Here is a 13,017-nt window from a genome sequence, read left to right on the forward strand (position 1 = left end):
GATGACACTGCACTCAGTACAGGGAGTGTACAGACTGGAGTGATGACACTGCACACAGTACAGGGAGTGTACAGACAGGAGCGATGACACGGCACCCAGTACAGGGAGTGTACAGACTGGAGTGATGACAATGCACACAGTACAGGGAGTGTACAGACTGGAGTGATGACACTGCCCACAGTACAGGGAGTGTACAGACAGGAGTGATGACACTGCCCACAGTACAGGGAGTGTACAGACTGGAGTGATGACACTGCCCACAGTACAGGGAGTGTACAGACTGGAGTGATGACACTGCCCACAGTACAGGGAGTGTACAGACTGGAGTGATGACACTGCCCACAGTACAGGGAGTGTACAGACTGGAGTGATGACACTGCCCACAGTACAGGGAGTGTACAGACTGGAGTGATGACACTGCCCACAGTAAAGGGAGTGTACAGACTGGAGTGATGACACTGCCCACAGTAAAGGGAGTGTACAGACTGGAGTGATGACACTGCACACAGTACAGGGAGTGTACAGACTGGAGTGATGACACTGCACACAGTACAGGGAGTGTACAGACAGGAGCGATGACACGGCACCCAGTACAGGGAGTGTACAGACTGGAGTGATGACACTGCCCACAGTACAGGGAGTGTACAGACTGGAGTGATGACACTGCCCACAGTACAGGGAGTGTACAGACTGGAGTGATGACACTGCCCACAGTACAGGGAGTGTACAGACTGGAGTGATGACACTGCCCACAGTACAGGGAGTGTACAGACTGGAGTGATGACACTGCCCACAGTACAGGGAGTGTACAGACTGGAGCGATGACACAGCCCACAGTACAGGGAGTGTACAGACAGGAGTGATGACACTGCCCACAGTACAGGGAGTGTACAGACTGGAGTGATGACACTGCCCACAGTACAGGGAGTGTACAGACAGGAGTGATGACACTGCCCACAGTACAGGGAGTGTACAGACTGGAGTGATGACACTGCCCACAGTACAGGGAGTGTACAGACTGGAGTGATGACACTGCCCACAGTACAGGGAGTGTACAGACTGGAGTGATGACACTGCACACAGTACAGGGAGTGTACAGACTGGAGTGATGACACTGCCCACAGTACAGGGAGTGTACAGACAGGAGTGATGACACTGCCCACAGTACAGGGAGTGTACAGACTGGAGTGATGACACTGCCCACAGTACAGGGAGTGTACAGACAGGAGCGATGACACGCAGTCCATGGCTTTGTGCGTTGTGATGATGGTGATTATTTTTTTCATTTTTCATTACCAATGAACAAGAGCAGCTGGAAGGTAAAAGTGCAGAATGTTTGAGGAATTGGATCACATTTAATGAGACTTCTTGTGACTCATGGTATGTTGTTCTGGGCCTCCGTAGGTGGCCTTTTTGGCCCAACGAGGGTCGATAGACGATGACTTTCTCACCAAAGTTCTTGACGGAATGGCCTTTGCAGGATTTGTATCAGAAAGAGGCTCACCATATCGAGCATGTGACTTGTTTGATGAGGTAATCCATGATTGATCTATTAGGCATAAATCAGAGAGTGACCGCTGGGACTGTCTAACGCAGGCTCCCTGACTCTCGGCTTAAGTCAGAGAGTGACCGCTGGGACTGTCTAACGCAGGCTCCCTGACTCTCGGCTTAAGTCAGAGAGTGACCGCTGGGACTGTCAAACGCAGTCTCCCTGACTCTCGGCTTAAATCAGAGAGTATTTTTTTTTATTCGTTCATGGGATGTGGGCGTCGCTGGCGAGGCCGGCATTTATTGCCCATCCCTAATTGCCCTTGAGAAGGTGGTGGTGAGCCGCCTTGAACCACTGCAGTCCGTGTGGTGAATGTTCTCCCACAGTGCTGTTTGGAAGGGAGTTCCAGGATTTTGACCCAGCGACGATGAAGGAACGGCGATATATTGCCAAGTCGGGATGGTGTGTGACTTGGAGGGGAACGTGCAGGTGGTGTTGTTCCCATGTACCTGCTGCTCTTGTCCTTCTAGGTGGTAGAGGTCGCGGGTTTGGGAGGTGCTGTCGAAGAAGCCTTGGCGAGTTGCTGCAGTGCATCCTGTGGATGGTACACACTGCAGCCACTGTGCGTAGGTGGTGAAGGGAGTGAATGTTAGGGTGGTGGATGGGGTGCCAATCAAGCGGGCTGCTTTGTCCTGGATGGTGTCGAGCTTCTTGAGTGTTGTTGGAGCTGCACTCATCCAAGCAAGTGGAGAGTATTCCATCACACTCCTGACTTGTGCCTTGTTGATGGTGGAAAGGCTTTGGGGAGTCAGGAGGTGAGTCACTCGCCACAGAATACCCAGCCTCTGACCTGCCCTTGTAGCCACAGTATTTATATGGCTGGTCCAGTTAAGTTTCTGGTCAATGGTGACCCCCAGGATGTTTATGGTGGGCGATTCAGCGATGGTAATGCCGTTGAATGTCAAGGGGAGGTGGTTAGACTCTCTCTTGTTGGTGATGGTCATTGCCTGTCACTTGTCTGGAGCGAATGTTACTTGCCACTTATCAGCCCAAGCCTGGATGTTGTCCAGGTCTTGCTGCATGTGGGCTTGGACTGCTTCGTTATTTGAGGGGTTGCGAATGGAACTGAACACTGCAATCATCAGCGAACATCCCCATTTCTGACCTTATGATGGAGGGAAGGTCTTTGATGAACCAGCTGAAGATGGTTGGGCCTGGTACACTGCCCTGAGGAACTCCTAGTAACCATGATGTGGAGATGCCGGTGATGGACTGGGGTGGACAAATGTAAGGAGTCTTACAACACCAGGTTATAGTCCAACAGTTTTATTTGAAATCACAAGCTGACGAAGGAGGAAGCCTCCGAAAGCTTGTGATTTCAAATAAAACTGTTGGACTATAACCTGGTGTTGCAAGACTCCTTACATCTGAGGAACTCCTGCAGCAATGCCCTGGGGCTGAGATGATTGGCCTCCAACAATCACTACCGTCTTCCTTTGTGCTAGGTATGACTCCAGCCACTGGAGAGTTTTCGCCCTGATTCCCATTGACTTCAATTTTATTAGGGCTCCTTGCTGCCACACTCGGTCAAATGCTGCCTTGATGTCAAGGGCAGTCACTCTCACCTCACCTCTGGAATTCAGCTCTTTTGTCCATGTTTGGACCAAGGCTGTAATGAGGTCTGGAGGCAAGTGGTCCTGGCAGAACCCAAACTGAGCATCGGTGAGCAGGTTATTGGTGAGTAAGTGCCGCTTGATAGCACTGTCGACAACACCTTCCATCACTTTGCTGATGATTGAGAGTAGCCTGATGGGGCGGTAATTGGCCGGATTGGATTTGTCCTGCTTTTTGTGGACAGGCCATACCTGGGCAATTTTCCACATTGTTGGGTAGACGCCAGTGTTGTAGCTGTACTGGAACAGTTTGGTTAGAGGCGCAGCTAGTTCTGGAGCACAAGACTTCAGCACTACAGCCGGGATGTTGTCAGGGCCTGTATCCAGTGCACTCAGCCGTTTCTTGATATCACGTGGAGTGAATCGAATTGGCTGAAGACTGGCTTCTGTAATGGTGGGGATATCGGGAGGAGGCCGAGATGGATCATCCACTCGGCACTTCTGGCTGAAGATGGTTGCAAACGCTTCAGCCTTGTCTTTTGCACTCACGTGCTGGACTCCACCATCATTGAGGATGGGGGTGTTTGCAGAGCCTCCTCCTCCCGTTAGTTGTTTAATTGTCCACCACCCATTCACGACTGGATGTGGCAGGACTGCAGAGCTTTTATCTGATCCATTGGTTGTGGAATGACTTAGCTCTGTCTATAGCATGTTGCTTCCGCTTTTTAGCGTGCATGTAGTCCTGAGTTGTAGCTTCACCAGGCTGGCACCTCATTTTTAGGTACGCCTGGTGCTGCTCCTGGCATGCTCTTCTGCACTCCTCATTGAACCAGGGTTGATCCCCTGGCTTGTTGGTAATGGTAGAGTGAGGAATATGCCGGGCCATGAGGTTACAGATTGTGCTGGAATACAATTCTGCTGCTACTGATGGCCCACAGCACCTCATGGATGCCCAGTTTTGAGCTGTTAGGTCTGTTCTGAATCTATCCCATTGAGCACGGTGGTAGTGCCACACAACACGTTGGATGGTGTCCTCAGTGCGAAGACGGGACTTCGTCTCCACGAGGACTGTGCGGTGGTCACTCCTACCGATACTGTCATGGACAGATGCATTGCGACAGGTAGATTGATGAGGACGAGGTCAAGTAAGTTTTTCCCTCGTGTTGGTTCGCTCACCACCTGCCGCAGGCCCAGTCTGGCAGCTATGTCCTTCAGGACTCGGCCAGCTCGGTCAGTAGTGGTGCTACCGAGCCACTCTTGGTGATGGACATTGAAGTCCCCCACCCAGAGTACATTCTGTGCCCTTGCTAACCTCAGTGCTTCCTCCAATTGGTGATGAACATGGAGAAGGACTGATTCATCAGCTGAGGGAGGGCGGTAGGTGGTAATCAGCAGTGACCTCTGGAACTGTCTAACGCAGGCTCCCTGACTCTCGGCTTAAATCAGAGAGTGACCGCTGGGACCGTCTAATGCAGGCTCCCTGACCCTCGGCTTAAATCAGAGAGTGACTGCTGGGACCGTCTAATGCAGGCTCCCTGACCCTCGGCTTAAATCAGAGAGTGACCGCTGGGACCGTCTAATGCAGCTCCCTGACCCTCGGCTTAAATCAGAGAGTGACTGCTGGGACCGTCTAATGCAGGCTCCCTGACCCTCGGCTTAAATCAGAGAGTGACTGCTGGGACCGTCTAATGCAGGCTCCCTGACCCTCGGCTTAAATCAGAGAGTGACTGCTGGGACCGTCTAATGCAGGCTCCCTGACCCTCGGCTTAAATCAGAGAGTGACTGCTGGGACCGTCTAATGCAGGCTCCCTGACTCTCAGATTGTTTATCAACAGTAGCACCACAACTTGCTGGAGGCCCTGATTTTAATTACTGTTTCCATTCCCTGTGCTGAGAGCAGATGGATAGATGGGCTGCACACTGGTCTTAACCACTGCCTCTGAAACAGGTGGCTATAAAGTGTGGGAGGGCAACCCTGCCTGTGGGTCAGTAGCCGCCCCGTGCCGGGCCTGTGGGTCGGTAGCCGCCCCGTGCCGGGCCTGTGGGTCGGTAGCCGCCCCGTGCCGGGCCTGTGGGTCGGTAGCCACCCTGTGCCGGTCCTGTGGGTCGGTAGCCGCCCCGTGCCGGTCCTGTGGGTCGGTAGCCGCCCCGTGCCGGTCCTGTGGGTCGGTAGCCGCCCCGTGCCGGTCCTGTGGGTCGGTAGCCGCCCCGTGCCGGTCCTGTGGGTCGGTAGCTGCCCCGTGCCGGGCCTGTGGCTCCACAACAGGGCTCCACGATTGAGTGCTCCTCTTGTAGCTGATGTTAGATTCTGACCGTGATGAAGGATGAAACCAGTGAATGTTTCCTGTTTCCGTTTACAGTTGGTGGCGAATGAAATTGAGAGAATACGATTGGAGGAAGGAAACCCACAGAGAGTTCTGAAACACGTAAAGGAACTATCAGAACAACTTCACCGGAATGTACGTCCCCAGTTAGAAATCGATAACAGTTACTCAGCATGTGACACCTTGACATACACTCACGGGAGAGGCTCTGGAAAGTTTGCTGATGTGAATTTGATAATTTCATTTTTGGGCTGTGAACTTTTTACCTGCTCAGATGTGGACTTTGTAATTTTAAATTGGGAATTTGCATTGGTATTTTGTGTGGGGGTGGGGGGCGGTGTGGGAAGGAAGGTTCGTTCATCTTTTTGGCTATAGGAAGGTTCATCAATTGATGGCTTGACAAAGAGCTTGACAAATAAATGTTTAGTTTGCAGATTTTTGAGTTTCTAAGTAGATGGGGAGCTTCACAATTCGGCAGCCTGCACATTTTCATTTTTGTTCTGGCTTTCGTGCACTTGGGCCGTGCGCATGAGCCAGGGTCAGCGTGAATCAGGGTAAGTGGACGTATGAGTGCAGCCAGCTGAGGAGTCCTCAGGTCATCATCTCATCTCATCTCTGCCCTTCAAACAGGAGAACCCGTACCCAGCAGTCGCTATGCACAAAATACAGAAACCAACCGAGGGTTCCCACCTGCGGTTACACCAGAACACCTTCCCTCACCTGGACGAGGGCACCGTGCAGTGGATCATCGATCAGGCCACTGCCAAACTGAAGAATGCCCCACCTGTGGTCAAAGCCGAGATGAAATGCATGGTGCCCATGGGACCTACCAGTGGTGAGTGTCCTGGGGGAGGTCAGGGGTCAGTGCTGGCCCCACTGCTCCTCTTGACATATATGGACACGGAGCACGATATCGAAATTTGTTGACCGCACAAAAGTGAGTGGTTTGGCAAACAGCGAGGAGACTGTCAAAGACATGGGGACACAGGTTAGCGGAATGGACAGGCGAGGGCAAAGGCCGGTTAATGTGGATAGTGGGAGGAAGAACAAGGAATGGGAGGATATACTCAATGGAGAGACACTGAAGGGTGTGGATGAACAGAGAGACCCCAGGGTTCAAATACAGAATACCCTGAAAGTGGGAGTGTAGGTAGATAAAGCCATAAAAAAACCAATGGCACCGTGGGAATTATAAATAGAGGCTGAGAGTACAAGAGTAAAGAAGTGTCATAAATTTATACAAAACCTTGGTTGGGCCCCAGTTCGAGCACTGGGTGCAGTTTTGAGCACCCCATTATAGAAAGGACATTAAAGGCACAGCCCCCGGGTGGGGGCAGGAGTAGGCGAGGAGTCGGCCGGGGCCAGGGGCAGGGAGATGTCGGGAATGGGGGGGGGTGAGGACAAGCCGGGGAGACGTCGGGGGTGGGGGGGCGAGGAGGAGGAGGAGGAGGCAGGGCAGGGAAAAGCTCACTTGATTGAACAGTTCCTTAAAGATGTTTTCTTTTTTAAAGCTGCTGTTATCGATCGAAATGGCATTGTCCTTGCCAACAGTGCTCGGAGGTTAGAGGTCGTCAGGAATTGCATAGCCTACATATTTGAAAACAAAATGTTAGAAGCCAAAAAGGTAGCTTTATATTCTGTTACCTAGTTGTGCTTCGCCTTGTCTAATGATTCTTAGTTCCAACTGGGCTTGGTGCCCATATAGAACACTCCCTAATTTGCAATTTTTGCCAGAAAATGAGCGATTTCACACAGAGACACACTGGAACAGCTGGTGCGACCAATGGAAAAATGTCACACCAGGGCAGCATAAGCGGTCCTGTGAGATTTGTGGCAGAAGCACATTGAGGGAGCTTTACTCTGTATCTAACCCGTGCTGTACCTGCCCTGGGAGTATTTGATGGGACAGTGTAGAGGGAGCTTTACTCTGTATCTAACCCGTGCTGTACCTGCCCTGGGAGTATTTGATGGGACAGTGTAGAGGGAGCTTTACTCTGTATCTAACCCGTGCTGTACCTGCCCTGTGAGTGATGGGACGGTGTAGAGGGACCTTTGCTCTGTATTTAATTCATGCTGTACTGAGGATGTGAAGATGAATATGTGTAAGTGAGACTGTGAAGGAGGTTCATTCTGCGACAGTTTGGAGAGGCAAGCTTTGCCATATGGAGTTGTGGCCTCTATAGCTGGGAACAGTTGCTTAAAGTGACAGCTTTTATTTATGTATGATGAATTTTTATCTGAATTTTATAAATCGGTTCTCTCCGTACAGTTGCTGCCTGCAATGTTAAGAGCTCTGAAGGGACGGGCTGCTCGACAGTGCCTCACACAGGAACTGAATTTACACGTACTGCAGAATCGAGCAGTACTCGACCATCAGCAGTTCGACTACATTGTCCGTATGATGAACTGTGCACTGCAGGTAGTCACAAGTAATAGCTTGGGCAGATTATCATCTCCCTCCCCTTCCTCTCCCTCCCCCTCTCCCTCCCCTTCCTCTCCCTCCCCTTCCTCTCCCTCCCCTTCCTCTCCCTCCCCTTCCTCTCCCTGCTCCCTTCCTCTCTCCTCACACACACACAGTCATCAAGATATGGATGGACCTGAGGGAGAGGAATACATAAGCTTTGGAATCATTAAAGAAACAGTTGGATGCCTTGATGGGAGATGCGGGATTGGGTCCTTCTGGATGAGCTCAAGGGCAGCTTTCCTCTATGTTTATCTTCGGTCCTCGGAACACTGTGTAACCCACTTTCAGGAAACAGGCTCTAATCAGGCAGGGGCAGGGATCACTGGGACATTAGGGGAAGGGTCACTAGGACACGGGGGGGAGGGGTCACAGGGACATCGGGGGGAGGGGACACTGGGAGGAGTGCTGCAGAGGTGCAGTGACCTGTATTTGTTTTTTTTTATTACAGGATTGTACTCCGTTGGATGAGCATACAGTTGCTGCGGCTTTACTCCCTCTGGTTACAGCCTTCTGCAGAGTAAGTGCCCCCTCAAAAACACGCAGGACAGCACAGGCACCTACACACAAACACGGGACAGCGCAGAGAGACCTGCACACAAACACGGGACAGCGCAGAGAGACCTGCACACAAACACGGGACAGCGCAGAGAGACCTGCACACAAACACGGGACAGCGCAGAGAGACCTGCACACAAACACGGGACAGCGCAGAGAGACCTGCACACAAACACGGGACAGCGCAGAGAGACCTGCACACAAACACGGGACAGCGCAGAGAGACCTGCACACAAACACGGGACAGCGCAGAGAGACCTGCACACAAACACGGGACAGCGCAGAGAGACCTGCACACAAACACGGGACAGCGCAGAGAGACCTGCACACAAACACGGGACAGCGCAGAGAGACCTGCACACAAACACGGGACAGCGCAGAGAGACCTGCACACAAACACGGGACAGCGCAGAGAGACCTGCACACAAACACGGGACAGCGCAGAGAGACCTGCACACAAACACGGGACAGCGCAGAGAGACCTGCACACAAACACGGGACAGCGCAGAGAGACCTGCACACAAACACAGGACAGCACAGAGACCTGCACACAGACACGGGACAGCGCAGAGAGACCTGCACACAAACACAGGACAGCACAGAGAGACCTGCACACAAACACAGGACAGCACAGAGACCTGCACACAAACACAGGACAGCGCAGAGAGACCTGCACACAAACACAGGACAGCACAGGCTTCCGATCTGCTGCAGGACTGACTTGCTGCCAGGACACACACTGTGCAACAATTGAGTTGTTTTACTCTGTTAAAGGCGCTATGTAAATGCAAGTTGTTGTTGTTTGTTTTGCTGTTGATTGTGGATTTGACAATTGTTGTGTAGATCTGAATGCTGGCCTGGTAATTACACATAATGTTTAACCAGATACATCACTATTGCAGAAGCTGGGCTCCGGGGTCACCCAGTTTGCGTACAGCTGTGTACAGGAGCACCTGGTGTGGGCCAACCTCCAGTTCTGGGAGGCCATGTTCTACAGCGATGTGCAGAACCATATCCGAGCGTTGTACTTGGAAATCGATGGTGACGATCTCTCGGAAACAGTAAGTAATGAACCGCCAACTGAGTGGGGGGACTCCCTGAGGGTCACTGAGTAGGAAGGGCTCCCCGAGGGTCACTGAGTGGGGTGGGGGTTCCCCGAGTGTCACTGAGTGGGGGGGGGGTTCCCCGAGGGTCACTGATTGGGGGGGCTCTCCGAGGGTCACTGAGTTGGGGGGGGGCTCCCCGAGGGTCACTGAGTTGGGGGGGGGCTCCCCGAGGGTCACTGAGTTGGGGGGGGGCTCCCCGAGGGTCACTGAGTTGGGGGGGGGCTCCCCGAGGGTCACTGAGTTGGGGGGGGGCTCCCCGAGGGTCACTGAGTTGGGGGGGGGGGGCTCCCCGAGGGTCACTGAGTTGGGGGGGGCTCCCCGAAGGTCACTGAGTTGTGGGGGGCTCCCCGAGGGTCACTGAGTCCGGCCGAAGAATCGCGGGATCGCTGTTCCTCAATCGCTGTGAGTGTCGGGAATCGTGGGATCAGCGTTCCCCCATCACAGTGAGTGTCGGGAATCGTGGGATCAGCGTTCCCCCATCACAGTGAGTGTCGGGAATCGTGGGATCAGCGTTCCCCCATCACAGTGAGTGTCGGGAATCGTGGGATCAGCGTTCCCCCATCACAGTGAGTGTCGGGAATCGTGGGATCAGCGTTCCCCCATCACAGTGAGTGTCGGGAATCGTGGGATCAGCGTTCCCCCATCACAGTGAGTGTCGGGAATCGTGGGATCACCGTTCCCCCATCACAGTGAGTGTCGGGAATCGCGGGATCAGCGTTCCCCCATCACAGTGAGTGTCGGGAATCGCGGGATCACCGTTCCCCCATCACAGTGAGTGTCGGGAATCGCGGGATCAGCGTTCCCCCATCACAGTGAGTGTCGGGAATCGCGGGATCAGCGTTCCCCCATCACAGTGAGTGTCGGGAATCGCGGGATCACCGTTCCCCCATCACAGTGAGTGTCGGGAATCGCGGGATCAGCATTCCCCAATCACAGTGAGTGTCGGGAATCGCGGGATCACCGTTCCCCCATCACAGTGAGTGTCGGGAATCGCGGGATCACCGTTCCCCCATCACAGTGAGTGTCGGGAATCGCGGGATCACCGTTCCCCCATCACAGTGAGTGTCGGGAATCGCGGGATCAGCGTTCCCCCATCACAGTGAGTGTCGGGAATCGCGGGATCACCGTTCCCCCATCACAGTGAGTGTCGGGAATCGCGGGATCAGCGTTCCCCCATCACAGTGAGTGTCGGGAATCGCGGGATCAGCATTCCCCAATCAGCGCTCCCTATGACGTCTTTACTGACATCACCATCCTGTATTTTCTAAATGCAGCCTCAAGGATTTGGCGGACTTTGCATTATCCCTTTGCTTTTGTGCTCTGTGACCCTCTTCATAAAACTAGTCTTTATTCAGCTTTTATCAGTGGTTTCTTGGCCAAACGCCTTCATGTTCACCCCACACCAAGAGATTGGATGAGAACTGCAGAGAAGGAGCTGAGCTGTTGTTTAAGTGTGTGATGTATTCAGGTGCAGGTTTCCATGGTGAAAGATTGCAAAGACTGGTGCTGTGAGAATTCTAGCCTTTGTGTTTTTGAAGGGATGTGTCAGTGCGGAGAAGCAGCAGAAATCAGCATTGGAAGTGGCAGCAGGACAGTTACGCCTGTGGCCAACTCGGAGCAAAGAGAAGCAGCAAGAGCTGATTGATAAAGAGGAGAGCACAGTGTATAGTCAGGCCATTCACTACGGTAATCGCCTCACCTACCTGCTCCTGCCACTTGACACCAGCAAGAACCGTCTGCTGCGCAGTACAGGCATTGGAGACATGGAGAGTGTCAGCAACAGCTTCGTGACAAACAGGTCAGGACATCCCTTGCTTACTTTATCATTAGAGTCATAGAAGTTTACAACATGGAAACAGGCCCTTCGGCCCAACATGTCCATGTCGCCCAGTTTATACCACTAAGCTAGTCCCAATTGCCTGCACTTGGCCCATATCCCTCTATACCCATCTTACCCATGTAACTATCCAAATGCGTTTTAAAAGACAAAATTGTACCCGCCTCTACTACTGCCTCTGGCAGCTCGTTCCAGACACTCACCACCCTTTGAGTGAAAAAATTGCCCCTCTGGACCTTTTTGTATCTCTCCCCTCTCACCTTAAATCTATGTCCCCTCGTTATAGACTCCCCTATCTTTGGGAAAAGATTTTGACTATCTACCTTATCTATGCCCCTCATTATTTTATAGACTTCTATAAGATCACCCCTTAACCTCCTACTCTCCAGGGAAAAAAGTCCCAGTCTATCCAACCTCTCCCTATAAGTCAAACCATCAAGTCCCGGTAGCATCCTAGTAAATCTTTTCTGCACTCTTTCTAGTTTAATAATATCCTTTCTATAATAGGGTGACCAGAACTGTACACAGTATTCCAAGTGTGGCCTTACTAATGTGCTGTACAACTTCAACAAGACATCCCAACTCCTGTATTCAATGTTCTGACCAATGAAACCAAGCATGCCGAATGCCTTCTTCACCACCCTATCCACCTGTGACTCCACTTTCAAGGAGCTATGAACCTGTACTCCCAGATCTCTTTGTTCTATAACTCTCCCCAACGCCCTACCATTAACGGAGTAGGTCCTGGCCCGATTCGATCTACCAAAATGCATCACCTCACATTTATCTAAATTAAACTCCATCTGCCATTCATCGGCCCACTGGCTCAATTTATCAAGATCCCGTTGCAATCCTAGATAACCTTCTTCACTGTCCACAATGCCACCAATCTTGGTGTCATCTGCAAACTTACTAACCATGCCTCCTAAATTCTCATCCAAATCATTAATATAAATAACAAACAACAGCGGACCCAGCACCGATCCCTGAGGCACACCGCTGGACACAGGCATCCAGTTTGAAAAACAACCCTCTACAACCACCCTCTGTCTTCTGTTGTCAAGCCAATTTTGTATCCAATTGGCTACCTTGTTTGCTAGTGGTCACTCACAAAGAGACAGTGAAATCCCAGCCTGTGCTGGTGGTCACTCACAGCGAGACCGTGAAACCCCAGCGTGTACTAGTGGTCACTCATAGCGAGACAGTGAAATCCTAGCCCGTACTGGTGGTCACTCACAGCAAGATAGTGAAACCCCAGCCTGTACTAACATAAAAGGGAATCCAAAAGTCTTCTATAGGCATATAAGTAGTAAATGGGTAGTAACAGGAGGGATGAGGCCAATTAGGGACCAAAAAAGAGATCTACGCATGGAGACAGAGGGCATGGCTGAAGTACTAAATGAGTACTTTGCATCTGTCTGTACCAAGGAGGAAGATGCTGTCAAAGTCACAGTAAAAGAGGAGGTAGTTGAGATACTGGAGGGGCTAAAAATTGATAAAGATGAGGTACTAGAAAGGCTAGCGGTACTTAAAGTAGAAAAGTCACCCGGTCTGGATGGGATGCATCCTAGGTTGCTGAGGGAAGTAAGGGTGGAAATTGCAGAGGTGCTGGCCACAACCTTCCAAACC

General features: G+C 51.9%; 1 protein-coding gene across 1 annotated transcript in view; it reads left to right on the forward strand.

The window, feature by feature from the left end:
* The window catches only part of sbf1 (SET binding factor 1), a 359,704-nt gene that overhangs the window by 207,559 nt on the left and 139,128 nt on the right, over positions 1-13,017 (forward strand). Inside the window, exons 12-19 of the mRNA XM_068005308.1 lie at positions 1,405-1,533; positions 5,463-5,561; positions 6,057-6,261; positions 6,938-7,050; positions 7,696-7,845; positions 8,339-8,407; positions 9,348-9,506; positions 11,090-11,349. Of these exons, the coding sequence (XP_067861409.1) occupies positions 1,405-1,533; positions 5,463-5,561; positions 6,057-6,261; positions 6,938-7,050; positions 7,696-7,845; positions 8,339-8,407; positions 9,348-9,506; positions 11,090-11,349 (1,184 nt within the window). The remainder of the gene's footprint in view (positions 1-1,404; positions 1,534-5,462; positions 5,562-6,056; positions 6,262-6,937; positions 7,051-7,695; positions 7,846-8,338; positions 8,408-9,347; positions 9,507-11,089; positions 11,350-13,017) is intronic.

The sequence above is a fragment of the Heptranchias perlo genome, chromosome 24 (genome assembly GCF_035084215.1).
Source record: "Heptranchias perlo isolate sHepPer1 chromosome 24, sHepPer1.hap1, whole genome shotgun sequence".
NCBI classification, from domain to species: domain Eukaryota; kingdom Metazoa; phylum Chordata; class Chondrichthyes; order Hexanchiformes; family Hexanchidae; genus Heptranchias; species Heptranchias perlo.